The sequence below is a fragment of the Cebidichthys violaceus genome, unplaced genomic scaffold (genome assembly GCF_023349555.1).
Source record: "Cebidichthys violaceus isolate CVI_PGR_0920_01 unplaced genomic scaffold, fCebVio1.0.p SCAF_19, whole genome shotgun sequence".
NCBI classification, from domain to species: domain Eukaryota; kingdom Metazoa; phylum Chordata; class Actinopteri; order Perciformes; family Stichaeidae; genus Cebidichthys; species Cebidichthys violaceus.
The window spans coordinates 113,765-138,068 of record NW_027176361.1 but is presented as its reverse complement, the minus strand read 5'-3'; the positions used below and the strand labels follow the sequence as shown (position 1 = coordinate 138,068).

At 46.7% G+C, this 24,304-nt stretch overlaps 2 protein-coding genes across 2 annotated transcripts; one reads left to right on the top strand and one right to left on the bottom strand.

The window, feature by feature from the left end:
• Nucleotides 1-7,058: 7,058 nt before the first annotated feature.
• On the bottom strand, nt 7,059-21,804 carry atp1b2a (ATPase Na+/K+ transporting subunit beta 2a). Its single transcript, XM_068713005.1, has 8 exons — nt 21,440-21,804; nt 19,059-19,187; nt 18,179-18,283; nt 17,976-18,055; nt 17,686-17,811; nt 15,835-15,894; nt 8,771-8,866; nt 7,059-8,043 (listed from the first exon to the last, which is right to left on the bottom strand). The coding sequence occupies exons 1-8, from the start codon at nt 21,543-21,545 to the stop codon at nt 7,879-7,881; spliced, it is 867 nt and encodes a 288-aa protein (XP_068569106.1). The 5' UTR covers nt 21,546-21,804; the 3' UTR covers nt 7,059-7,878.
• Nucleotides 14,108-24,266, top strand: LOC137874363 (uncharacterized). Its single transcript, XM_068713006.1, has 2 exons — nt 14,108-14,152; nt 23,090-24,266. The coding sequence occupies exon 2, from the start codon at nt 23,393-23,395 to the stop codon at nt 24,125-24,127; it is 735 nt and encodes a 244-aa protein (XP_068569107.1). The 5' UTR covers nt 14,108-14,152; nt 23,090-23,392; the 3' UTR covers nt 24,128-24,266.
• The last annotated feature ends 38 nt before the right edge of the window (nt 24,267-24,304 follow it).

Sequence of the window (24,304 nt, the reverse complement as noted above, 5' to 3'; positions counted from 1 at the left end):
CTTTGAACCAGGACAGGTTACAGGTTGTAGTCTTTGAACCAGGACGTGTTGCAGGTTGTAGTCTTTGAACCAGGACGTGTTGCAGGTTGTAGTCTTTAAACCAGGACGTGTTACAGGTTGTAGTTTTTGAACCAGGACGTGTTGCAGGTTGTAGTCTTTGAACCAGGACGTGTTGCAGGTTGTAGTCTTTGAACCAGGACGTGTTGCAGGTTGTAGTCTTTGAACCAGGACGTGTTACAGGTTGTAGTCTTTGAACCAGGATGTGTTGCAGGTTGTAGTCTTTGAACCAGGACGTGTTACAGGTTGTAGTCTTTGAACCAGGACGTGTTGCAGGTTGTAGTCTTTGAACCAGGACGTGTTGCGGGTTGTAGTCTTTGAACCAGGACGTGTTACGGGTTGTAGTCTTTGAACCAGGACGTGTTGCGGGTTGTAGTTTTTGAACCAGGGAGTGTTGCAGGTTGTAGTCTTTGAACCAGGACGTGTTACAGGTTGTAGTCTTTGAACCAGGACGTGTTGCAGGTTGTAGTCTTTGAACCAGGACGTGTTACAGGTTGTAGTCTTTGAACCAGGACGTGTTACAGGTTGTAGTCTTTGAACCAGGACGTGTTGCAGGTTGTAGTCTTTGAACCAGGACGTGTTACAGGTTGTAGTCTTTGAACCAGGACGTGTTGCGGGTTGTAGTCTTTGAACCAGGACGTGTTACGGGTTGTAGTCTTTGAACCAGGACGTGTTGCGGGTTGTAGTCTTTGAACCAGGACGTGTTGCGGGTTGTAGTTTTTGAACCAGGGAGTGTTGCAGGTTGTAGTCTTTGAACCAGGACGTGTTACAGGTTGTAGTCTTTGAACCAGGACAGGTTACAGGTTGTAGTCTTTGAACCAGGACATGTTACAGGTTGTAGTCTTTGAACCAGGACAGGTTACAGGTTGTAGTCTTTGAACCAGGACGTGTTGCAGGTTGTAGTCTTTGAACCAGGATGTGTTGCAGGTTGTAGTCTTTGAACCAGGACGTGTTACGGGTTGTAGTCTTTGAACCAGGACGTGTTGCGGGTTGTAGTCTTTGAACCAGGACGTGTTACGGGTTGTAGTCTTTGAACCAGGACGTGTTGCGGGTTGTAGTCTTTGAACCAGGACGTGTTGCGGGTTGTAGTTTTTGAACCAGGGAGTGTTGCGGGTTGTAGTCTTTGAACCAGGACGTGTTACAGGTTGTAGTCTTTGAACCAGGACAGGTTACAGGTTGTAGTCTTTGAACCAGGACATGTTACAGGTTGTAGTCTTTGAACCAGGACAGGTTACAGGTTGTAGTCTTTGAACCAGGACGTGTTGCAGGTTGTAGTCTTTGAACCAGGACGTGTTGCAGGTTGTAGTCTTTAAACCAGGACGTGTTACAGGTTGTAGTTTTTGAACCAGGACGTGTTGCAGGTTGTAGTGTTTGAACCAGGACGTGTTGCGGGTTGTAGTCTTTGAACCAGGACGTGTTGCGGGTTGTAGTTTTTGAACCAGGACGTGTTGCAGGTTGTAGTCTTTGAACCAGGACGTGTTGCGGGTTGTAGTCTTTGAACCAGGACGTGTTACGGGTTGTAGTCTTTGAACCAGGGCGTGTTACGTGTTGTAGTCTTTGAACCAGGACGTGTTGCGGGTTGTAGTCTTTGAACCAGGACGTGTTGCGGGTTGTAGTCTTTGAACCAGGACGTGTTACGGGTTGTAGTCTTTGAACCAGGGCGTGTTACGTGTTGTAGTCTTTGAACCAGGGAGTGTTGCAGGTTGTAGTCTTTGAACCAGGACGTGTTACAGGTTGTAGTCTTTGAACCAGGACAGGTTACAGGTTGTAGTCTTTGAACCAGGACATGTTACAGGTTGTAGTCTTTGAACCAGGACAGGTTACAGGTTGTAGTCTTTGAACCAGGACGTGTTGCAGGTTGTAGTCTTTGAACCAGGACGTGTTGCAGGTTGTAGTCTTTAAACCAGGACGTGTTACAGGTTGTAGTTTTTGAACCAGGACGTGTTGCAGGTTGTAGTCTTTGAACCAGGACGTGTTGCAGGTTGTAGTCTTTAAACCAGGACGTGTTGCAGGTTGTAGTCTTTAAACCGGACGTGTTACAAGTTGTAGTTTTTGAACCAGGACGTGTTGCAGGTTGTAGTCTTTGAACCAGGACGTGTTGCGGGTTGTAGTCTTTGAACCAGGACGTGTTACGGGTTGTAGTCTTTGAACCAGGGCGTGTTACGTGTTGTAGTCTTTGAACCAGGACGTGTTGCGGGTTGTAGTCTTTGAACCAGGACGTGTTGCGGGTTGTAGTCTTTGAACCAGGACGTGTTGCGGGTTGTAGTCTTTGAACCAGGGCGTGTTACGTGTTGTAGTCTTTGAACCAGGGAGTGTTGCAGGTTGTAGTCTTTGAACCAGGACGTGTTACAGGTTGTAGTCTTTGAACCAGGACAGGTTACAGGTTGTAGTCTTTGAACCAGGACATGTTACAGGTTGTAGTCTTTGAACCAGGACAGGTTACAGGTTGTAGTCTTTGAACCAGGACGTGTTGCAGGTTGTAGTCTTTGAACCAGGACGTGTTGCAGGTTGTAGTCTTTAAACCAGGACGTGTTACAGGTTGTAGTTTTTGAACCAGGACGTGTTGCAGGTTGTAGTCTTTGAACCAGGACGTGTTGCAGGTTGTAGTCTTTGAACCAGGACAGGTTACAGGTTGTAGTCTTTGAACCAGGACGTGTTGCAGGTTGTAGTCTTTAAACCAGGACGTGTTGCAGGTTGTAGTCTTTAAACCAGGACGTGTTACAGGTTGTAGTTTTTGAACCAGGACGTGTTGCAGGTTGTAGTCTTTGAACCAGGACGTGTTGCAGGTTGTAGTCTTTGAACCAGGACGTGTTGCAGGTTGTAGTCTTTGAACCAGGACGTGTTGCAGGTTGTAGTCTTTGAACCAGGACGTGTTGCAGGTTGTAGTCTTTGAACCAGGACGTGTTACAGGTTGTAGTCTTTGAACCAGGACGTGTTGCAGGTTGTAGTCTTTGAACCAGGACGTGTTACAGGTTGTAGTCTTTGAACCAGGACGTGTTGCAGGTTGTAGTCTTTGAACCAGGACGTGTTGCGGGTTGTAGTCTTTGAACCAGGACGTGTTGCGTGTTGTAGTCTTTGAACCAGGACGTGTTGCGGGTTGTAGTCTTTGAACCAGGACGTGTTGCGGGTTGTAGTCTTTGAACCAGGACGTGTTGCGGGTTGTAGTCTTTGAACCAGGACGTGTTACGGGTTGTAGTCTTTGAACCAGGACGTGTTGCGGGTTGTAGTCTTTGAACCAGGACGTGTTGCGGGTTGTAGTTTTTGAACCAGGGAGTGTTGCAGGTTGTAGTCTTTGAACCAGGACGTGTTACAGGTTGTAGTCTTTGAACCAGGACAGGTTACAGGTTGTAGTCTTTGAACCAGGACATGTTACAGGTTGTAGTCTTTGAACCAGGACAGGTTACAGGTTGTAGTCTTTGAACCAGGACGTGTTGCAGGTTGTAGTCTTTGAACCAGGACGTGTTGCAGGTTGTAGTCTTTAAACCAGGACGTGTTACAGGTTGTAGTTTTTGAACCAGGACGTGTTGCAGGTTGTAGTCTTTGAACCAGGACGTGTTGCAGGTTGTAGTCTTTGAACCAGGACAGGTTACAGGTTGTAGTCTTTGAACCAGGACGTGTTGCAGGTTGTAGTCTTTAAACCAGGACGTGTTGCAGGTTGTAGTCTTTAAACCAGGACGTGTTACAGGTTGTAGTTTTTGAACCAGGACGTGTTGCAGGTTGTAGTCTTTGAACCAGGACGTGTTGCAGGTTGTAGTCTTTGAACCAGGACGTGTTGCAGGTTGTAGTCTTTGAACCAGGACGTGTTGCAGGTTGTAGTCTTTGAACCAGGACGTGTTGCAGGTTGTAGTCTTTGAACCAGGACGTGTTACAGGTTGTAGTCTTTGAACCAGGACGTGTTGCAGGTTGTAGTCTTTGAACCAGGACGTGTTACAGGTTGTAGTCTTTGAACCAGGACGTGTTGCAGGTTGTAGTCTTTGAACCAGGACGTGTTGCGGGTTGTAGTCTTTGAACCAGGACGTGTTGCGTGTTGTAGTCTTTGAACCAGGACGTGTTGCGGGTTGTAGTCTTTGAACCAGGACGTGTTGCGGGTTGTAGTCTTTGAACCAGGACGTGTTGCGGGTTGTAGTCTTTGAACCAGGACGTGTTACGGGTTGTAGTCTTTGAACCAGGACGTGTTGCGGGTTGTAGTCTTTGAACCAGGACGTGTTGCGGGTTGTAGTTTTTGAACCAGGGAGTGTTGCAGGTTGTAGTCTTTGAACCAGGACGTGTTACAGGTTGTAGTCTTTGAACCAGGACAGGTTACAGGTTGTAGTCTTTGAACCAGGACATGTTACAGGTTGTAGTCTTTGAACCAGGACAGGTTACAGGTTGTAGTCTTTGAACCAGGACGTGTTGCAGGTTGTAGTCTTTGAACCAGGACGTGTTGCAGGTTGTAGTCTTTAAACCAGGACGTGTTACAGGTTGTAGTTTTTGAACCAGGACGTGTTGCAGGTTGTAGTCTTTGAACCAGGACGTGTTGCAGGTTGTAGTCTTTGAACCAGGACGTGTTGCAGGTTGTAGTCTTTGAACCAGGACGTGTTACAGGTTGTAGTCTTTGAACCAGGATGTGTTGCAGGTTGTAGTCTTTGAACCAGGACGTGTTACAGGTTGTAGTCTTTGAACCAGGACGTGTTGCAGGTTGTAGTCTTTGAACCAGGACGTGTTGCGGGTTGTAGTCTTTGAACCAGGACGTGTTACGGGTTGTAGTCTTTGAACCAGGACGTGTTGCGGGTTGTAGTTTTTGAACCAGGGAGTGTTGCAGGTTGTAGTCTTTGAACCAGGACGTGTTACAGGTTGTAGTCTTTGAACCAGGACGTGTTACAGGTTGTAGTCTTTGAACCAGGACAGGTTACAGGTTGTAGTCTTTGAACCAGGACATGTTACAGGTTGTAGTCTTTGAACCAGGACAGGTTACAGGTTGTAGTCTTTGAACCAGGACGTGTTGCAGGTTGTAGTCTTTGAACCAGGACGTGTTGCAGGTTGTAGTCTTTGAACCAGGACGTGTTGCGGGTTCTAGTCTTTAAACCAGGACGTGTTACAGGTTGTAGTTTTTGAACCAGGACGTGTTGCAGGTTGTAGTCTTTGAACCAGGACGTGTTGCAGGTTGTAGTCTTTGAACCAGGACGTGTTGCAGGTTGTAGTCTTTAAACCAGGACGTGTTGCAGGTTGTAGTCTTTAAACCAGGACGTGTTACAGGTTGTAGTTTTTGAACCAGGACGTGTTGCAGGTTGTAGTCTTTGAACCAGGACGTGTTGCGGGTTGTAGTCTTTGAACCAGGACGTGTTACGGGTTGTAGTCTTTGAACCAGGACGTGTTGCGGGTTGTAGTCTTTGAACCAGGACGTGTTACGGGTTGTAGTCTTTGAACCAGGACGTGTTACGGGTTGTAGTCTTTGAACCAGGACGTGTTACGGGTTGTAGTCTTTGAACCAGGGCGTGTTACGTGTTGTAGTCTTTGAACCAGGACGTGTTGCGGGTTGTAGTCTTTGAACCAGGACGTGTTGCGTGTTGTAGTCTTTGAACCAGGGCGTGTTACGTGTTGTAGTCTTTGAACCAGGACGTGTTGCGGGTTGTAGTCTTTGAACCAGGACGTGTTGCGTGTTGTAGTCTTTGAACCAGGACGTGTTACGTGTTGTAGTCTTTGAACCAGGACGTGTTGCGGGTTGTAGTCTTTGAACCAGGACGTGTTGCGGGTTGTAGTCTTTGAACCAGGACGTGTTGCGGGTTGTAGTCTTTGAACCAGGACGTGTTGCGTGTTGTAGTCTTTGAACCAGGACGTGTTGCGGGTTGTAGTCTTTGAACCAGGACGTGTTACGGGTTGTAGTCTTTGAACCAGGGAGTGTTACGGGTTGTAGTGTTTGAACCAGGACGTGTTGCGGGTTGTAGTCTTTGAACCAGGACGTGTTACGGGTTGTAGTCTTTGAACCAGGACGTGTTACAGGTTGTAGTGTTTGAACCAGGACGTGTTACAGGTTGTAGTCTTTGAACCGGGACAGGTTACAGGTTGTAGTATTTGAACCGGGACGTGTTGCAGGTTGTAGTCTTTGAACCGGGACGTGTTGCAGGTTGTAGTCTTTGAACCAGGACGTGTTGCAGGTTGTAGTCTTTGAACCAGGACGTGTTACGGGTTGTATCGTGGGTACATCCCAAGTCTCCTAATTGTATCCCCGTTTCCCTCACTTGGGTCCTTTCCTTGCGTCTTAGTCCCTCCCACCAGGGATGCATGGAGGAAACCAATGCGAGGAGAGAGGAACAAGGAAATGTGTTTTAGGAGACATGAGACGTCCTTTCCTCTGAAGGGTCACGTGAAGAGACGTCTGTTTCTGATCACAGCTGGTCAGCTGTCGGTCGGCTTTAACAGCTGGAGAAACTTTTGATAGTTTGTGTCTGTTTACATGATCACTGTACTTAATACTAATAACTAATAATACTAATAACTAATAAATAAACACAGTAATCATCACTGTAGAGGCTTTAATAAACTGTGTTCTGTTTATAAGATCAGGATCCATTTCTATGGCAGAATGCGTTTATATATTTATGTACGTTTTTAAATTGAGATTGTGACGTGATTATTAAATAACCCAGAATATGATTATGGTTTCTCTTAAATGATAAAACTCATCAAACCCTCTGAATGACCAGCCTCACGTGACTGAATGAAATAATGATATATGATGTAAAACGTGTTTCATCTCTCCAGCTCTATATATTATATAATATATATATATATATATAATATATATATATATATTACAGTGTTTAGTCTCTCAGCTCTCTCACTTTAATTGTTTCCATAATAAAAGTTATTGAGGGAAATATGAGATCATGAAAAGACAAATCTTTCTAACAAATGAAGGAAGTAGTTTGTGATCCTTTTGTTGTTCAGATCTATGAACATATATTTAAATCAGATACTGAATCATAAACATATCAAATATAAACTAGAGACTTGAGATGTCCCCTATGTCTCTCTCCTTAACCACACAGACGGGTTGGTTTTGTCGTTTTTCTTTAATTTCTTTAATTTTTTTTTATTGTTTTAAACACAAGGACATTTTCAGGCAGGATAAATCAACCAATCACAAAGAAGTATCGTATGACATCATACAGCAGGACGATCTGACTCTTTAGAGGAAGACGATTGGTTGAGAGCAGTACAGGTGGGAGGGGCGTGTCCAGGTGGTAAGACGAGAGTGATTGACAGGTGAGGACACGGGGGGTGTCACATGGCCTGGTTGTCATGGTAACAGTTGTCATGCTCATCCACGTGATGACAACAATAAACAAAAACAAAAAAAACACGTAACGACTTCCTAACTCAACTAAGTTCACTAACTCCTCAAGTTACTAATTAACCAACGAGACAAAACAAAAGATATGACATCAACATGTTGCCATGGTTACTAAAGCTGGCGTCTGATTGGCCCTGGATTCAGCTGCTTCCGTGGCAACACACAAGGAGACCGACCAGTTAAAATAACCGGTTCAGGAATCTGTAAAACTGTTTACAAAAGACAAACACGTCATCATAAATAAACAAACAAACAAATAAGTAATAAATAAGTGACAATACTCTGACGGAGGTGAAGTCAGTCCATCAGTGACATCACAGCTGGTGTGTGTGCCGATTGGTCGGTTTGAGGGTCAGAAATACAAAACGAGACGACAATCGGTCCGTTTAAAATACGTAAATCGATAAATACACAACAGGTGTGTTTGAGGGCAGATTGTGCAGCTTTAGTGTGTGTGTGTGTGTGTGTGTGTGTGTGTGTGTGTGTGTCTATTTGTCGTTGATTCTCAGTTTGAAGGAAACCCGTCCAGCGAACTTGTCTCTCTCGCTTCCTTCAGTGAGAGTGTTGGAGTTGATTTTACACTCAACATCGATGTCGGTGTTCAGAGAGGCGTTCAGGAACTTCACGGCCACAAGCGGCTGAGTGTAGTTCACCTGAGACATTGAACACATCACACACTGAGTTATTCACTGTCCTCAGTATAGTCTCACTCGTTCAATAAGGAAGTAATGTGTACCTGAGACCATGGTCTACTGGTCTACTGCTCTACTGGTCTACTGGTCTACTGGTCTACTGCTCTACTGGTCTACTGGGTCTACTGCTCTACTGCTCTACTGCTCTACTGGTCTACTGCTTTACTGGTCTACTGGTCTACTGCTCTACTGGTCTACTGGGTCTACTGCTCTACTGCTCTACTGGTCTACTGCTCTACTGGTCTACTGGTCTACTGGGTCTACTGGTCTACTGGGTCTACTGGTCTACTGGTCTACTGCTCTACTGGTCTACTGGTCTACTGCTCTACTGGTCTACTGCTCTACTGCTCTACTGGGTCTACTGCTCTACTGCTCTACTGGTCTACTGGTCTACTGGTTTACTGGTCTACTGCTCTACTGGTTTACTGGGTCTACTGGTCTACTGGTCTACTGGTTTACTGGTCTACTGCTCTACTGGTCTACTGGGTCTACTAGTCTACTGGTCTACTGGGTCTACTGCTCTACTGGTCTACTGGGTCTACTGCTCTACTGGTCTACTGGGTCTACTGGTTTACTGGTCTACTGGGTCTACTGGATCCTTCTGAGATGAACACATGATTGATTTAGTGAAGTAGATCTAGGAGAATCCATGAGATCTATGAACGTGATCTACAGTGTGTTGAGTTACCTGAGCTTTCTTGCCATAGTACGGGTAGTACATGAGGTTAAAGGTCCCGTTGGGAGGGTAGTATGCCAGAGGTCCGATCTTATCACCGTCCTCCCTCTGCACACACACATACACACACACACACACACACACACACACACACACACACACACACACACACACACACACACACACACAGAGATCAATACCTCAGTTCAGACAGAAACTTTAACCAAGACAGCTGCTGTTGATGTTCTATGTTGTGACTCTGTGGTTCTACATTTTAACTCTGTGGCTCTTCATTGTGAATCTGTGGTTCTACGTTGCATCTCTGTGGTTCTACGTTGTGAATCTGTGGTCCTATGTTGTGTCTCTGTGGTTCTATGTTGTGAATCTGTGGTTCTATGTTGCGTCTCTGTGGTTCTACGTAGCGTCTCTGTGGTCCTACGTTGCGTCTCTGTGGTTCTACGTTGCGTCTCTGTGGTTCTACGTTGCTTCTCTGTGGTCCTGCGTTGCTTCTCTGTGGTCCTGCGTTGCGTCTCTGTGGTTCTACGTTGCGTCTCTGTGGTTCTACGTTGCGTCTCTGTGGTTCTACGTTGCTTCTCTGTGGTCCTGCGTTGCGTCTCTGTGGTTCTACGTTGTGAATCTGTGGTTCTATGTTGCGTCTCTGTGGTTCTACGTTGTGTCTCTGTGGTTCTACGTTGTGACTCTGTGGTTCTACATTTTGACTCTGTGGCTCTTCGTTGTGAATCTGTGGTTCTACGTTGCATCTCTGTGGTTCTACTTTGTGAATCGTTCAGTGTATCCATCTCCTGTGTATCTATCTCCTGGTGGACCAGCTGAACTTCTAAACTCACCTGCATTTGATAAGTATCTTGTTCTTACTCTTTAAACTGTACTTAGGCCTGTTTTAAAGTAACCTGCTTTGAACTGTCTCGATAGCTGTACTTAGGCCTAGGTCTCAGTGGCCTCAGTTGTGAAGTGCTATCTGAGTTTCTGCTTGTTTGAAACGGCTTGTTTGATCAAGCCTGGTTCACTGATTGCAAAGGAGGAGCTTCCACTCCTGGCAGACAATGAGCAATCAGTAGATAGCTGTACTTCACCACAGCTGGAAGCGTCAGCTTTCAAGCGTCTGGCAAACGAAGGCAACAGGCCGACTTTTTCAAGCCCGACTTCGTCAAGCTGAGACTTCTCCAGCGTGTACTACCATGTGTCTGCATCCTATTTCTGTCCGGTCCTCTGCCCGGCGGTCACGTAGACATTGGGCAGCTTTCAGGAGCCGCGACCCCACTAACCTCATCTATCCTACTCTCTCAGCTCGGGGCGAGCGAGTGGTGGCGGGGGGGCTCTGGAACTGCCAGTCGGCAGTGCCGAAAGCTGAGTTCATCTCGGGTTACGCTTCCTTGCTCTCCCTTAACTTTCTTGCTCTAACTGAGACCTGGATCACACCAGAAAACACCACCACACCCTCAGCTCTGTCAGATGTGTACTCTTTCTCTCACACTCCCAGAGCTGCGAGGCGGGGTGGTGGTACTGGCCTGCTAATTTCCCCAAAATGGAAATACTCTCTTGTCTCTGTTCCTCAGTTCTCCCCATCCTCTTTCGAATTTCATGCTGTTACTGTCACTTATCCAGTCAAGCTCACCATTGCTGTTGCGTATCGCCCACCAGGGCCTCTTGGTGAGTTCCTGGAGGAGCTCGACACATTAGTCTCGCACTTCCATGACGACGGCTCGGCGCTCATCCTGCTCGGTGACTTCAACATCCAGACCGACAAGCTTGAACCTCTTCTTTCATTCCTCTCCTCCTTTGACCTTTACCACTCTTCTTCTCCTCCTACCCACAAGGCCGGCAACCAGCTGGATCTTATCTTCACTAGGCACTGTTCTACTGCTAACCTCTCTGTCACTCCCCTCCAGCTCTCCGACCACTATTTCATGTCCTACTCCCTCTCCCTATCCTCTGCTCCATCACTTCCTCCACCTACCCACATGGTTTCTACCCGGAGTCATCTCCGCTCCCTCTCCCCTGCTGATCTTTCCTCTTCTGTCACCTCTGCTCTCCCTGACCCTGAATCCTTCTCTCTCCTATCCCCTGATACTTCTACTGATCTTCTCCTCTCCACCCTAACTTCTACTTTGGACAAACTCTGTCCCTTCACCTCCAGGCCTCCACGCCCAACTCCACCTGCCCCGTGGCTGTCGGACTCAGTGCGTACTGATAGACGGAGCCTAAGAGAGGCTGAGCGTAAATGAAGAAAAGGCAAACTCCCGGAGGACCTTCTTAACTTCCAAGCTCTTCTTTCCACTTTTTCCTCCTTTCTATCTACTGCTAAAGCTGCGTTCTTCCGCTCTAAAATCCTAACCTCTGCTTCCAATCCTAAAAAACTCTTTGAAACTTTCACTTCATTCCTCCAACCCCCACCCTCTCCTCCTACTTCCTTCCTTTTTCCTGATGATTTTGCCAACTTCTTTGACAAGAAGGTAAACGATATCAGATCCTCCTTCTCTCAGCCCCTCTCTCCCTGTCCAATCCTGCCCCCACAGCTCTCCCTGCCATCTCCACGCCCCATCTTACCCTTTCTGGCTCCTCTCTCCCCTAACGAGGTCCTCAACCTTGTTACATCTAACCGCCCCACCACGTGCTCCCTTGACCCGATCCCTTCCCCTCTTCTTCAGTCTATTGCGACTGAACTCCTTCCTTTCCTCACCCACCTCATCAACACATCTCTTGCTTCAGGATGCTTTCCCACGGCCTTCAAGACCGCCAGAGTCACCCCCCTTCTGAAGAAACCATCACTTGACCCCTCTGATGTCAAGAACTTCAGACCGGTTTCTCTTCTACCCTTTCTATCCAAAACACTTGAACGTGCTGTCTTTAACCAACTGTCTTCCTATCTCCACCAAAACAGCCTTTTGGACCCCCACCAGTCCGGGTTCAAAGTGGGTCACTCGACAGAGACGGCCCTCCTTGCGGTGACAGAGTCGCTTCACGCCGCGAGAGCTAACTCTCTCTCCTCTGTCCTGATTCTCCTGGACTTGTCTGCGGCGTTTGACACTGTGAACCATCAAATCCTCCTCTCATCCCTCGAGGGGATGGGCGTCTCAGGCTCTGCACTCTCCCTGTTTGCATCCTACCTGACGGGTCGATCCTACCAGGTGACCTGGAGGGGGGCCGTGTCGGAACCACGCATGCTGACTACGGGGGTTCCGCAAGGGTCGGTCCTTGGCCCCCTTCTCTTCTCGCTCTACACAACATCTCTGGGTTCTGTTATTCGCTTGCATGACTTCTCCTACCATTGTTATGCCGATGACACCCAGCTGGTCTTGTCGTTTCCCCCCAGTGACACCCAAGTGGAGACGCGCATCGCTGCATGTTTGGCTGACATCTCGAAGTGGATGACGACACACCACCTCAAGCTCAACCTAGACAAAACTGAGCTACTGTTCCTCCCGGGAAAGGGTTGCCCGCACCGGGACCTGTCCATCACCATTGATGATACCGTGGTGACGCCAACTCGGACCGCGAGGAACCTGGGTGTGACCCTGGATGACCAACTGTCATTCTCGGCAAACATTTCATCCGTTACACGCTCCTGCAGATTCCTGCTCTACAACATCAGGAGGATTCGTCCCTTCCTGACTGACGAGACGGCGCAGGTTCTCATCCAGGCTCTCGTCATCTCCCACCTGGACTACTGCAACTCTCTACTCGCCGGAGCCCCGGCGTCGGCCATCAGACCTCTGGAGCTTGTCCAGAAAGCTGCAGCTCGCCTGGTGTTCAATCGCCCCAAGTTCTCCCACACAACTTCCTTTCTCTGTTCTCTACACTGGCTACCTGTAAGAGCTCGTATCCAGTTTAAGACTCTGGTGCTAGAATACAGGGCAGTGAAAGGAACAGCTCCTTCCTATCTCCAGGCCACGGTCAAGACCCACACCCCCGCCCGACCACTTCTCTCTGCTGCCTCAGGGCGATTGGCTGCCCCGTCGCTCAGAGGTCCTGGCAGCCGATGGACCCGGTCACGGCTGTTTTCTGTCCTGGCCCCACAATGGTGGAATGAACTTCCCACTGACGTCAGGACAGCGGATTCGCTGCCCATCTTTCGGCGCAGGCTGAAAACCCACCTCTTCAGGAAGTGCTACCCTGAGCCTTCCACTTAGCGCTTATTGTTTTCATACTAGCTTGTTGCACTTATTGTATTCGTACTACTTATAGCACTAACTGTTTTTCTTGTTTCTGCACTGTACTTTGGCTCTGAGTTATGCTGTGCTTCATGCTCTTTGATGCTTGTTTGGAGAAGGAAATGTACTTATGACTTCTGGTGACTAGTAGTTCTTTTGATTACCAATGTTGAATGCACTTATTGTAATTCGCTTTGGATAAAAGCGTCTGCTAAATGACTGTAATGTAATGTAATGTAATGAATCTGTGGTTCTATGTTGCGTCTCTGTGGTTCTACATTGTGTCTCTGTGGTTCTACGTTGTGAATCTGTGGTTCTATGTTGTGTCTCTGTGGTTCTACGTTGCGTCTCTGTGGTCCTCCGTTGCGTCTCTGTGGTTCTACGTTGCGTCTCTGTGGTCCTGCGTTGCGTCTCTGTAGTTCTACGTTGTGAATCTGTGGTTCTACGTTGTGAATCTGTGGTTCTGTGTTGTGACTCTGTGGTTTTATGTTGCGTCTCTGTGGTTCTACGTTGTGAATCTGTTGCTCTACGTTGTAACTCTGTGATTCTACATTGTAACTCTGTGGTTCTACGTTGTGAATCTGTGGTTCTATGTTGTGTCTCTGTGGTTCTACGTTGCGTCTCTGTGGTCCTCCGTTGCGTCTCTGTGGTTCTACGTTGCGTCTCTGTGGTCCTGCGTTGCGTCTCTGTAGTTCTACGTTGTGAATCTGTGGTTCTACGTTGTGAATCTGTGGTTCTGTGTTGTGACTCTGTGGTTCTATGTTGCGTCTCTGTGGTTCTACGTTGTGAATCTGTGGTTCTACGTTGTAACTCTGGTTTTACGTTGTAACTCTGGTTCTACGTTGTAACTCTGGTTCTACATTGTAACTCTGTGGTTCTACATTGTAACTCTGTGGTTCTACATTGTGACTCTGTGGTTCTACATTGTAACTCTGTGGTTCTACATTGTGACTCTGTGGTTCTACATTGTAACTCCGTGGTTCTACGTTGTGACTCTGTGGTTTTACATTTTGTCTCTGGTTCTAGGTTCTACAATCTTCTTGTCTACTGTTCTTACCCACTCATCTTCCTCCACTCTGTACCTCTGATGATGAAGGATGACAAGATGGAGACAGCAGATGAGATGGACGGACGGACGGACGGACAGACAGACAGACGGATCTCCTCCCCTGTAAAGGGGACCGGTTCTTCAGGCTCTCCTGTATTCAGGAAGTGATCAAAGGTTTGACGTTGTCCGTCTACTAGACGTCCTCCTCTCTAAAGAGAACGTCGACATCCTGTTGATGTAATGGTGTCACGTTGTCCGTCTACTAGACGTTCTCCTCTCTAAAGAGAACGTATACATCCTGTTGACGCGATGGTGTCACGTTGTCCGTCTACTAGACGTTCTCCTCTCTAAAGAGAACGTATACATCCTGTTGACGCGATGGTGTCACGTTGTCCGTCTACTAGACGTTCTCCTCTCTAAAGAGAACGTCTACATCCTGTTGACGCGATGGTGTCACGTTGTCCGTCTACTAGACGTTCTCCTCTCTAAAGAGAACGTATACATCCTGTTGACGCGATGGTGTCACATTGTCCGTCTACTAGACGTTCTCCTCTCTAAAGAGAACGTCGACATCCTGTTGACGCGATGGTGTCACGTTGTCCGTCTACTAGACGTTCTCCTCTCTAAAGAGAACGTATACATCCTGTTGACGCGATGGTGTCACATTGTCCGTCTACTAGACGTTCTTCTCTAAAGAGAACGTCGACATCCTGTTGACGCGATGGTGTCACGTTGTCCGTCTACTAGACGTTCTCCTCTCTAAAGAGAACGTTGACATCCTGTTGACGCGATGGTGTCACGTTGTCCGTCTACTAGATGTTCTCCTCTCTAAAGAGAACGTATACATCCTGTTGACGCGATGGTGTCACTTTGTCCGTCTACTAGACGTTCTTCTCTAAAGAGAACGTCGGCATCCTGTTGATGCGATGGTGTCACGTTGTCCGTCTACTAGACGTTCTCCTCTCTAAAGAGAACGTCTACATCCTGTTGACGCGATGGTGTCACGTTGTCCGTCTACTAGACGTTCTCCTCTCTAAAGAGAACGTATACATCCTGTTGACGCGATGGTGTCACGTTGTCCGTCTACTAGACGTTCTTCTCTAAAGAGAACGTCGGCATCCTGTTGATGCGATGGTGTCACGTTGTCCGTCTACTAGACGTTCTCCTCTCTAAAGAGAACGTCTACATCCTGTTGACGCGATGGTGTCACGTTGTCCGTCTACTAGACGTTCTCCTCTCTAAAGAGAACGTATACATCCTGTTGACGCGATGGTGTCACGTTGTCCGTCTACTAGACGTTCTTCTCTAAAGAGAACGTCGACATCCTGTTGACGCGATGGTGTCACGTTGTCCGTCTACTAGATGTTCTCCTCTCTAAAGAGAACGTATACATCCTGTTGACGCGATGGTGTCACGTTGTCCGTCTACTAGACGTTCTCCTCTCTAAAGAGAACGTATACATCCTGTTGACGCGATGGTGTCACGTTGTCCGTCTACTAGACGTTCTCCTCTCTAAAGAGAACGTATACATCCTGTTGACGCGATGGTGTCACGTTGTCCGTCTACTAGACGTTCTCCTCTCTAAAGAGAACGTCTACATCCTGTTGACGCGATGGTGTCACGTTGTCCGTCTAGTAGACGTTCTCCTCTCTAAAGAGAACGTCTACATCCTGTTGACGCGATGGTGTCACGTTGTTCATCGATCACAAACCTGCTGCCGGTATCAGAGTGTCGTCCTTGTAGTTCAATCAGGTGAGTGTAGTTCACATAAAAACACTCAACAGTACAACACTGAGACAGGATGTAGCAGACAGACAGATTCAGACAGACAGACAGACAGACAGACAGATTCAGACCTTTGCTCCACAGGTGACATAAGGAGACTGACCGTCCTTCCCCGGCAACATACCGATCACCTGTAGGGACAGACAGGTGGACAGACAGGTCAGGAGACTCTTTGTATGATATATACAGTTGTGGTCAAAAGTTTACATACACTTGTAAAGAACATAATGTCATGGCTGTCTTGAGTTTCCAGTTATTTCTACAACTCTGATTTTTCTCTGATAGAGTGATTGGAACAAATACTTCTGTCACAAAAAACATTCATGAAGTTTGGTTCTTTCATGACTTTATTATGGGTTAACAGAAAAAGTGATCAAATCTGCTGGGTCAAAAATATACATACAGCAGTGCTAATATTTGGTTACATGTTCCTTGGCCATTTTCACTTCAATTAGGCGCTTTTGGTAGCCATCCACAAGCTTCTGGCAAGCTTCTCGTTGAATCTTTGACCACTCCTCTTGACAGAATTGGTGCAGTTCAGTTAAATTTGATGGCTTTCTGACATGGACTTGTTTCTTCAGCATTGTCCACATGTTCTCAGTGGGATTTAAGTCAGGACTTTGGGAAGGCCATTCTAAAACCCTAATTCTAGCCTGATTTAGCCATTCCATTACCACTTTTGATGTGTGTTTGGGGTCATTGTCCTGTCGGAACACCCAACTGCGCCCAAGACCCAACCTTCGGGCTGATGATTTTAGGTTATCTTGAAGAATTTGAAGGTAATCCTCCTTCTTCATTATCCCATTTACTCTCTGTAAAGCACCAGTTTCATTGGCAGCAAAACAGCCCCACAGCATAATACTACCACCACCGTGCTTGACGGTAGGCATGGTGTTCTTGGGGTTAAAGGCCTCACCTTTTCTCCTCCAAACATATTGCTGGGCATTGTGGCCAAACAGCTCGATTTTTGTTTCGTCTAACCACAGAACTTTCCTCCAGAAGGTCTTATCTTTGTCCACGTGATCAGCAGCAAACTTCAGTCGAGCCTTAAGGTGCCGCTTTTGGAGCGAGGGCTTCCTTCTTGCACGGCAGCCTCTCAGTCCATGGAGATGCAAAACACGCTTGACTGTGGACACTGACACCTGTGTTCCAGCAGCTTCTAATTCTTGGCAGATCTGCTTTTTGGTGGTTCTCGGTTGACTCTTCACCCTCCTGACCAATTTTCTCTCAGCAGCAGGTGATAGCTTGCGTTTTCTTCCTGATCGTGGCAGTGACAAAACAGTGCCGTGCACTTTATACTTACAAACAATTGTTTGCACTGTTGCTCTTGGGACCTGCAGCTGCTTTGAAATGGCTCCAAGTGACTTTCCTGACTTGTTCAAGTCAATGATTCGCTTTTTCAGATCCACGCTGAGCTCCTTTGACTTTCCCATTGTAGCGTTTGTGGGCGTTTGTATCCAATGAGCCCTATTTAAATGGCCTCAGAGAAGTCACCGGCTGTAGTCACTCATAATCACTCACAAGAAGTTAAGAGGCCATGCTATGAAGCTCATTTCATTGACACAACTTTCTAAGTCACCAAAATTGCTAATTCATGTTGCTGTATGTATATTTTTGACCCAGCAGATTTTGTCACTTTTTCTGTTAACCCATAATAAAGTCATGAAAGAACCAAACTTCATGAATGTTTTTTGTGACAAAGAAGTATCTGTTCCAATCACTCTATCAGAGAAAAATCAGTTGTAGAAATAACTGGAAACTCAAGAGAGCCATGACATTATGTTCTTTACAAGTGTATGTCAACTTTTGACCACAACTGTATGTATTGTATGATATACATATATATATATATATATATATATATATATATATATGTGTGTGTATATATGTGTATCTTTATGTTGACGTGTTGATAGACGAACCCGGTTCAGTTTGATGAGGACACACGGCTGACCGCTGCTGTAACCAAAGAAGCGATCAGAGATTCCTGAACATTCCTCCAACATCGTCCGATTAAACTGACACGAACGCTTTGGGTTGTTCCTGACCTGCAGACAGACAGGCAGGGGGAGAGTGAGACGGGCAGAGGGTGAGACAGACAGGCAGGCAAAGAACTAGAAAGGTGGAGGGTGACACAGGCAGGTGGAGAGATAGACTGGCTGTCTCACCCTTCACCTGTCAGATAGACAGACAGACAGACAGACAGGTTTACCTCTCCACTGTCCTCTTGAATGAAGTATTGATCTGGAGAACAGTTATCGTTGGTCTGAACCTGATAGCTGTCGTCGTACGCTGCAGACAGACAGACAGAGAGGCAGACAGACAGACAGAGAGACATAGAGATAATATATATTACTATATATAAATACATGTAACGAGTGATGACATCGTTAAATGTTATAACGTGAATCTTACGAGTCAGGAAGCGGTCGAGGTTCTGGATGAAACCGTTCCAGCTCTCAGATTCTGAGACGGAGAAACTGATCTCCAGCTGGTCTCCCTTTGGACGAATCATCATCCCTGAAACATGAGAGCACACGTCCTCGTTAACCAGTCACAGGCTGAACCTCGTTAACCAGTCACAGGCTGAACCTCGTTAACCAGTCAAAGGCTGAACCTCGTTAACCAGTCAAAGGCTGAGCCTCGTTAACCAGTCACAGGCTGAGCCTCGGTAACCAGTCACAGGCTGAACCTCGTTAACCAGTCACAGGCTGAACCTCGTTAACCAGTCACAGGCTGAACCTCGTTAACCAGTCACAGGCTGAACCTCGTTAACCAGTCACAGGCTGAACCTCGTTAACCAGTCAAAGGCTGAGCCTCGTTAACCAGTCACAGGCTGAGCCTCGGTAACCAGTCACAGGCTGAACCTCGTTAACCAGTCACAGGCTGAACCTCGTTAACCAGTCAAAGGCTGAGCCTCGTTAACCAGTCACAGGCTGAGCCTCGTTAACCAGTCACAGGCTGAACCTCGTTAACCAGTCAAAGGCTGAGCCTCGTTAACCAGTCACAGGCTGAACCTCGTTAACCAGTCACAGGCTGAGCCTCGTTAACCAGTCAAAGGCTGAGCCTCGTTAACCAGTCAAAGGCTGAGCCTCGTTAACCAGTCAAAGGCTGAGCCTCGTTAACCAGTCAAAGGCTGAGCCTCGTTAACCAGTCACAGGCTGAGCCTCGTTAACCAGTCACAGGCTGAGCCTCGTTAACCAGTCACAGGCTGAGGCTCATTAACCAATCACAGGCTGAACCTCGTTAACCAGTCACAGGCTGAACCTCGTTAACCAGTTATCACCATCGTTACCTGGAGTCTCCAGGCGGTCCTGCCAGGTGGGCTTGTAGTCATCGAGCGTCAGCAGCATGATGTACATGGTGAGAACAAACATGCCCGCCAGAAACAGGTAGAAGACCAGGTAGAAGAGCAGGATCAGACCTGAGGGGGGAGACAAAGGGGAGACAAAGGGGGAGGGGTTTTAATTATAAAGTAGAGCACTTTCATCCTCTAAATATCATCTTTATAATCCTCTTTAGCCCCGCCCCCTGCTGATGACCTACATTCAGTGTGTGTTGGGGAGGAGCGGGGGAGGGTATAATCTCTCTGTACCAGCTCTCTCTCTCTCTCTCTCGCTCTCTCTCCTCTTCTTCTTGTAGGTCACTTTTACATTAACAGAAGTCAGTTTAACGTTTGACTGATTGTTTCCCTTCACTGCTCATCTTTATACTGAAAACTAATTCTGACTTTAAAGTAATGTTTCATCAGATTCAATCAGGGTCCTCACAAGTACTTTACTACCAACGTGTGTGTGTGTGTGTGTGTGTGTGTGTGTGTGTGTGTGTGTGTGTGGATATATTACAGTCCAATCAACCTCGTCTGTCTTCTTAATCCAGATTAACACAAATACACACACACACACTCACTCAGTAATGCTGCTCTCTAAGGTCGTTTACTTGACTTCAGTTGTGTGTGTGTGTGTCCTTCAGTCTCCATCAAGGCCACATTGAATGCCCTGATGCATGATGGGAAATATGACATCATCAGAGTGTAGTTATGTAAAGCAAGAGCAGACTTCAGATCAGTTTATATCACTGACATAAAGACTGTCCGTACAGGTAACTGTTCCGTACAGGTAACAGGTAACTGTTCCGTAGAGGTGACTGTTCCGTACAGGTAACTGTTCCGTACAGGTAACTTCTTCTTACGGGTGACTGTTCCGTACAGGTGACTGTTCCGTACAGGTGACTTGTTCTTACAGGTGACTGTTCGGTACAGGTGACTGTTCGGTACAGGTGACTGTTCGGTACAGGTGACTGTTTCGTACAGGTGACTGTTCTGTACAGGTGACTGTTCCGTACAGGTGACTTGTTCTTATGGGTGACTGTTCCGTACAGATGACTGTTCCGTACAGGTAACTGTTCCGTACAGGTGACTGTTCCGTACAGGTGACTTGTTCTTACGGGTGACTGTTCCGTACAGATGACTGTTCCGTACAGGTAACTGTTCCGTACAGGTGACTGTTCCGTACAGGTGACTGTTCCGTACAGGTGACTTGTTCTTACGGGTGACTGTTCGGTACAGGTGACTGTTCGGTACAGGTGACTGTTCGGTACAGGTGACTTGTTCTTACGGGTGACTGTTCCGTACAGATGACTGTTCCGTACAGGTGACTTGTTCTTACCGGTGACTGTTCCGTACAGATGACTGTTCCGTACAGGTGACTTGTTCTTACGGGTGACTGTTCGGTACAGGTGACTGTTCCATACAGGTGACTTGTTCTTACGGGTGACTGGTCCGTACAGATGACTGTTCCGTACAGGTGACTGTTCCGTACAGGTGACTGTTCTGTACAGGTGACTTGTTCTTACGGGTGACTGTTCGGTACAGGTGACTGTTCCGTACGGGTGACTTGTTCGTACATTTAAATTGCAGATTATAAAACGGCTTAATCTTAATCTGAACACGGAGCTCTGTCATTAGTTGTTTGCTGGTGAAATGCACCATGGGAGTCGTAGTTGTCTACAGGTTCTTGTAGCTTTAAGGTGCTGTTGATCACTTTGATCACTTGTTAGAAGTAGGAACCTAATGATTAATTTACAATCATCATATTTCTGATAATTCTGATTAGAGAACGTTAATAAATACGTTAACATTCCTGAGATTATTGATTTGAGAGACATAGAGAAATAAACACAATTTAAACTAATATTAGTATTCATACACAGCTTTAGTAATATATACAGTATATATAATACAATAACTAATATATAATACAATAAATATTATATATAATATTTATAATATAATATAAATACATATAATATAATAAGTATTATATATATATATAATATTATATGATAATATGATCATATAATAACAATAATATAATATTATATTATATGTATTTATGTATGTATTATATATAATATGTATTATGTATATAATATTATCTGATAATAGTACTATTATCTATTATCTGATAATAGTACTATTATCATATAATAATAATAATTATAAAATTATATAATGATATATTATCATGTAATATTATTCTTATTATTCATCGATAACATTATTTAAATTAAGGTCGAGAGGCTCATTATAGGGAGACAGACCGGTGGGGGGGGGGGGGGGGGGGGGGAGTAACGGGAGTAACGAGAGTAACGAGAGTAGACAGTAACGTGACTCACCCCAGCTCGAGGCGGTTCGGCCCAGCAGCTCGTGAGTTCTCGGGTTCCAGAAGAATTCCCGCCACTCGCCGGATCCTTTACGGTCCTCCTCCTTGGTACCGGACATGATGATGAAGAGGATGAAGATGGAGGTCGGTCTGTGGACTCAGACGGTGCGCGATGTTCCCGTTATGACGGCACGAGCACGAGCACGAGCCTCCCGCCGCTGCTGCTGCTTCGAGTTTAAAGACGGTGGTCGGTGAGGGAGAATCTATCCGGTGGATCGATGATGATGATGATGATGATGATGATCGGTGAGACGACACCGAGAGACGGAGAGACAGACGGAGTGAGACATGACGGTTCACTCCTCCTCCCCCAAACACGGCATGACGTCACATCTGCTCCCCTTACACCGCCAATCACAGAGCGGTTTCATCAAGACAGACCCCGCCCCCTGCAGCCTGTGACGTATCCCGTGTGATGACGTCTCATGTGTCACCTGTTTATCAGTTTATCACAAAGTACTATTACTTACACAATACTACAGTTTATCGCAGTACTATTACTCACACAGTACTACAGTTTATCACAAAGTACTATTACTCACACAGTACTACAGTTTATTGCAGTACTATTACTCACACAGTATTACTGTTAGTCAAAGTACTATTACTCACACAGTACTATTACTCACACAGTACTACAGTTTATCACAAAGTACTATTACTCACACAGTACTACAGTTTATCACAGTACTATTACTTACACAGTATTACTGTTAATCAAAGTACTATTACTCACACAGTACTTATGTTTATCGGAGTGTATTGTGTTATAAACATTCTATGGTTGTTATAAACAGTCTATAGTTGTTATAAACAGTCTATAGTTGATATAAACAGTCTATAGTTGATATAAACAGTCTATAGTTGTTATAAACAGTCTATAGTTGATATAAACAGTCTATAGTTGATATACACAGTCTATGGTTGTTATAAACAGTCTATAGTTGTTATAAAGGCAAACTCTCGGAGGACCTTCTTAACTTCCAATCTCTTCTTTCCACTTTCTCCTCCTCTCTATCTACTGCTAAAGCTGCGTTCTTCCGCTCTAAAATCCTAACCTCTGCTTCCAATCCTAAAAAACTCTTTGAAACTTTCACTTCACTCCTCCAACCCCCACCCCCTCCTCCTACTTCCTCCCTTCTCCCTGATGATTTTGACAACTTCTTTGACAAGAAGGTAAACGATATCAGATCCTCCTTCTCTCAGCCCCTCTCTCCCTGTCCAATCCTGCCCCACAGCTCTCCCTCCCATCTCCACACCCCATCTTACCCTTTCTGGCTCCTCTCTCCCCTAACAAGGTCCTCAACCTTGTTACATCTAACCGCCCCACCACGTGCTCCCTTGACCCGATCCCTTCCCCTCTTCTTCAGTCTATTGCGACTGAACTCCTTCCTTTCCTCACCCACCTCATCAACACATCTCTTGTTTCAGGATGCTTTCCCACGGCCTTCAAGGCCGCCAGAGTCACCCCCCTTCTGAAGAAACCATCACTTGACCCCTCTGATGTCAAGAACTTCAGACCGGTTTCTCTTCTACCCTTTCTATCCAAAACACTTGAACGTGCTGTCTTTAACCAACTGTCTTCCTATCTCCACCAAAACAGCCTTTTGGACCCCCACCAGTCCGGGTTCAAAGTGGGTCACTCGACAGAGACGGCCCTCCTTGCGGTGACAGAGTCGCTTCACGCTGCGAGAGCTAACTCTCTCTCCTCTGTCCTGATTCTCCTGGACTTGTCTGCGGCATTTGACACTGTGAACCATCAGATCCTCCTCTCCACCCTCGAGGGGATGGGCGTCTCAGGCTCTGCACTCTCCCTGTTTGCATCCTACCTGACGGGTCATTTCCCCCCGGTGACACCCAAGTGGAGACGCGCATCGCTGCGTGTTTGGCTGACATCTGGAAGTGGATGACGACACACCACCTCAAGCTCAACCTAGACAAAACTGAGCTACTGTTCCTCCCGGGGAAGGGTTGCCCGCACCGGGACCTGTCCATCACCATTGATGATACCGTGGTGACGCCAACTCGGACTGAGAGGAACCTGGGTGTGACCCTGGATGACCAACTGTCATTCTCGGCAAACATTGCATCCGTCACACGCTCCTGCAGATTCCTGCTCTACAACATCAGGAGGATTCTCCTCTTCCTCACTGACGAGACGGCGCAGGTTCTCATCCAGGCTCTCATCATCTCCCGCCTGGACTACTGCAACTCTCTACTCGCCGGAGCCCCGGCGTCGGCCATCAGACCTCTGGAGCTTGTCCAGAAAGCCGCAGCTCGCTTGGTGTTCAATCGCCCCAAGTTCTCCCACACAACTTTCCTTCTCTGTTCTCTACACTGGCTACCTGTAAGAGCTCGTATCCAGTTTAAGACTCTGGTGCTAGAATACAGGGCAGTGAAAGGAACAGCTCCTTCCTATCTCCAGGCCACGGTCAAGACCCACACCCCCGCCCGACCACTTCTCTCTGCTGCCTCAGGGCGATTGGCTGCCCCGTCGCTCAGAGGTCCTGGCAGCCGATGGACCCGGTCATGGCTGTTTTCTGTCCTGGCCTCACAATGGTGGAATGAACTTCCCACTGACGTCAGGACAGCAGAGTCGCTGCCCATCTCAATGCACTCGCTGCAGGAAGTACTACCCTGATCCTTCCACTCAGCACTTATTGTATTTGTATTGGTTTGTTGCACTTATTGTATTCGTTTGTTTCTGCACTGTACTTTGGCTCTGAGTTATGCTCTGCTTCAGGCTCTTAGATGTATGTTTAAAGGAGATGCACTTATGACTTCTGGTGACTAGTAGTTCTTTTGATTACCAATGTTG

Coding starts and splice junctions, on each gene's coding strand:
- atp1b2a (XM_068713005.1), bottom strand. CDS start 21,545: ATGTCCGGTACCAAGGAGGAGGACCGTAAAGGATCCGGCGAGTGGCGG. Junction 8,867..15,834: donor ATGTCACCTGTGGAGCAAAG/GTCTGAATCTGT, acceptor GTGTGTGTGCAG/AGGGAGGACGGTGATAAGAT. Junction 8,044..8,770: donor ACTATGGCAAGAAAGCTCAG/GTAACTCAACAC, acceptor TCAATGTCTCAG/GTGAACTACACTCAGCCGCT.
- LOC137874363 (XM_068713006.1), top strand. CDS start 23,393: ATGACGACACACCACCTCAAGCTCAACCTAGACAAAACTGAGCTACTG.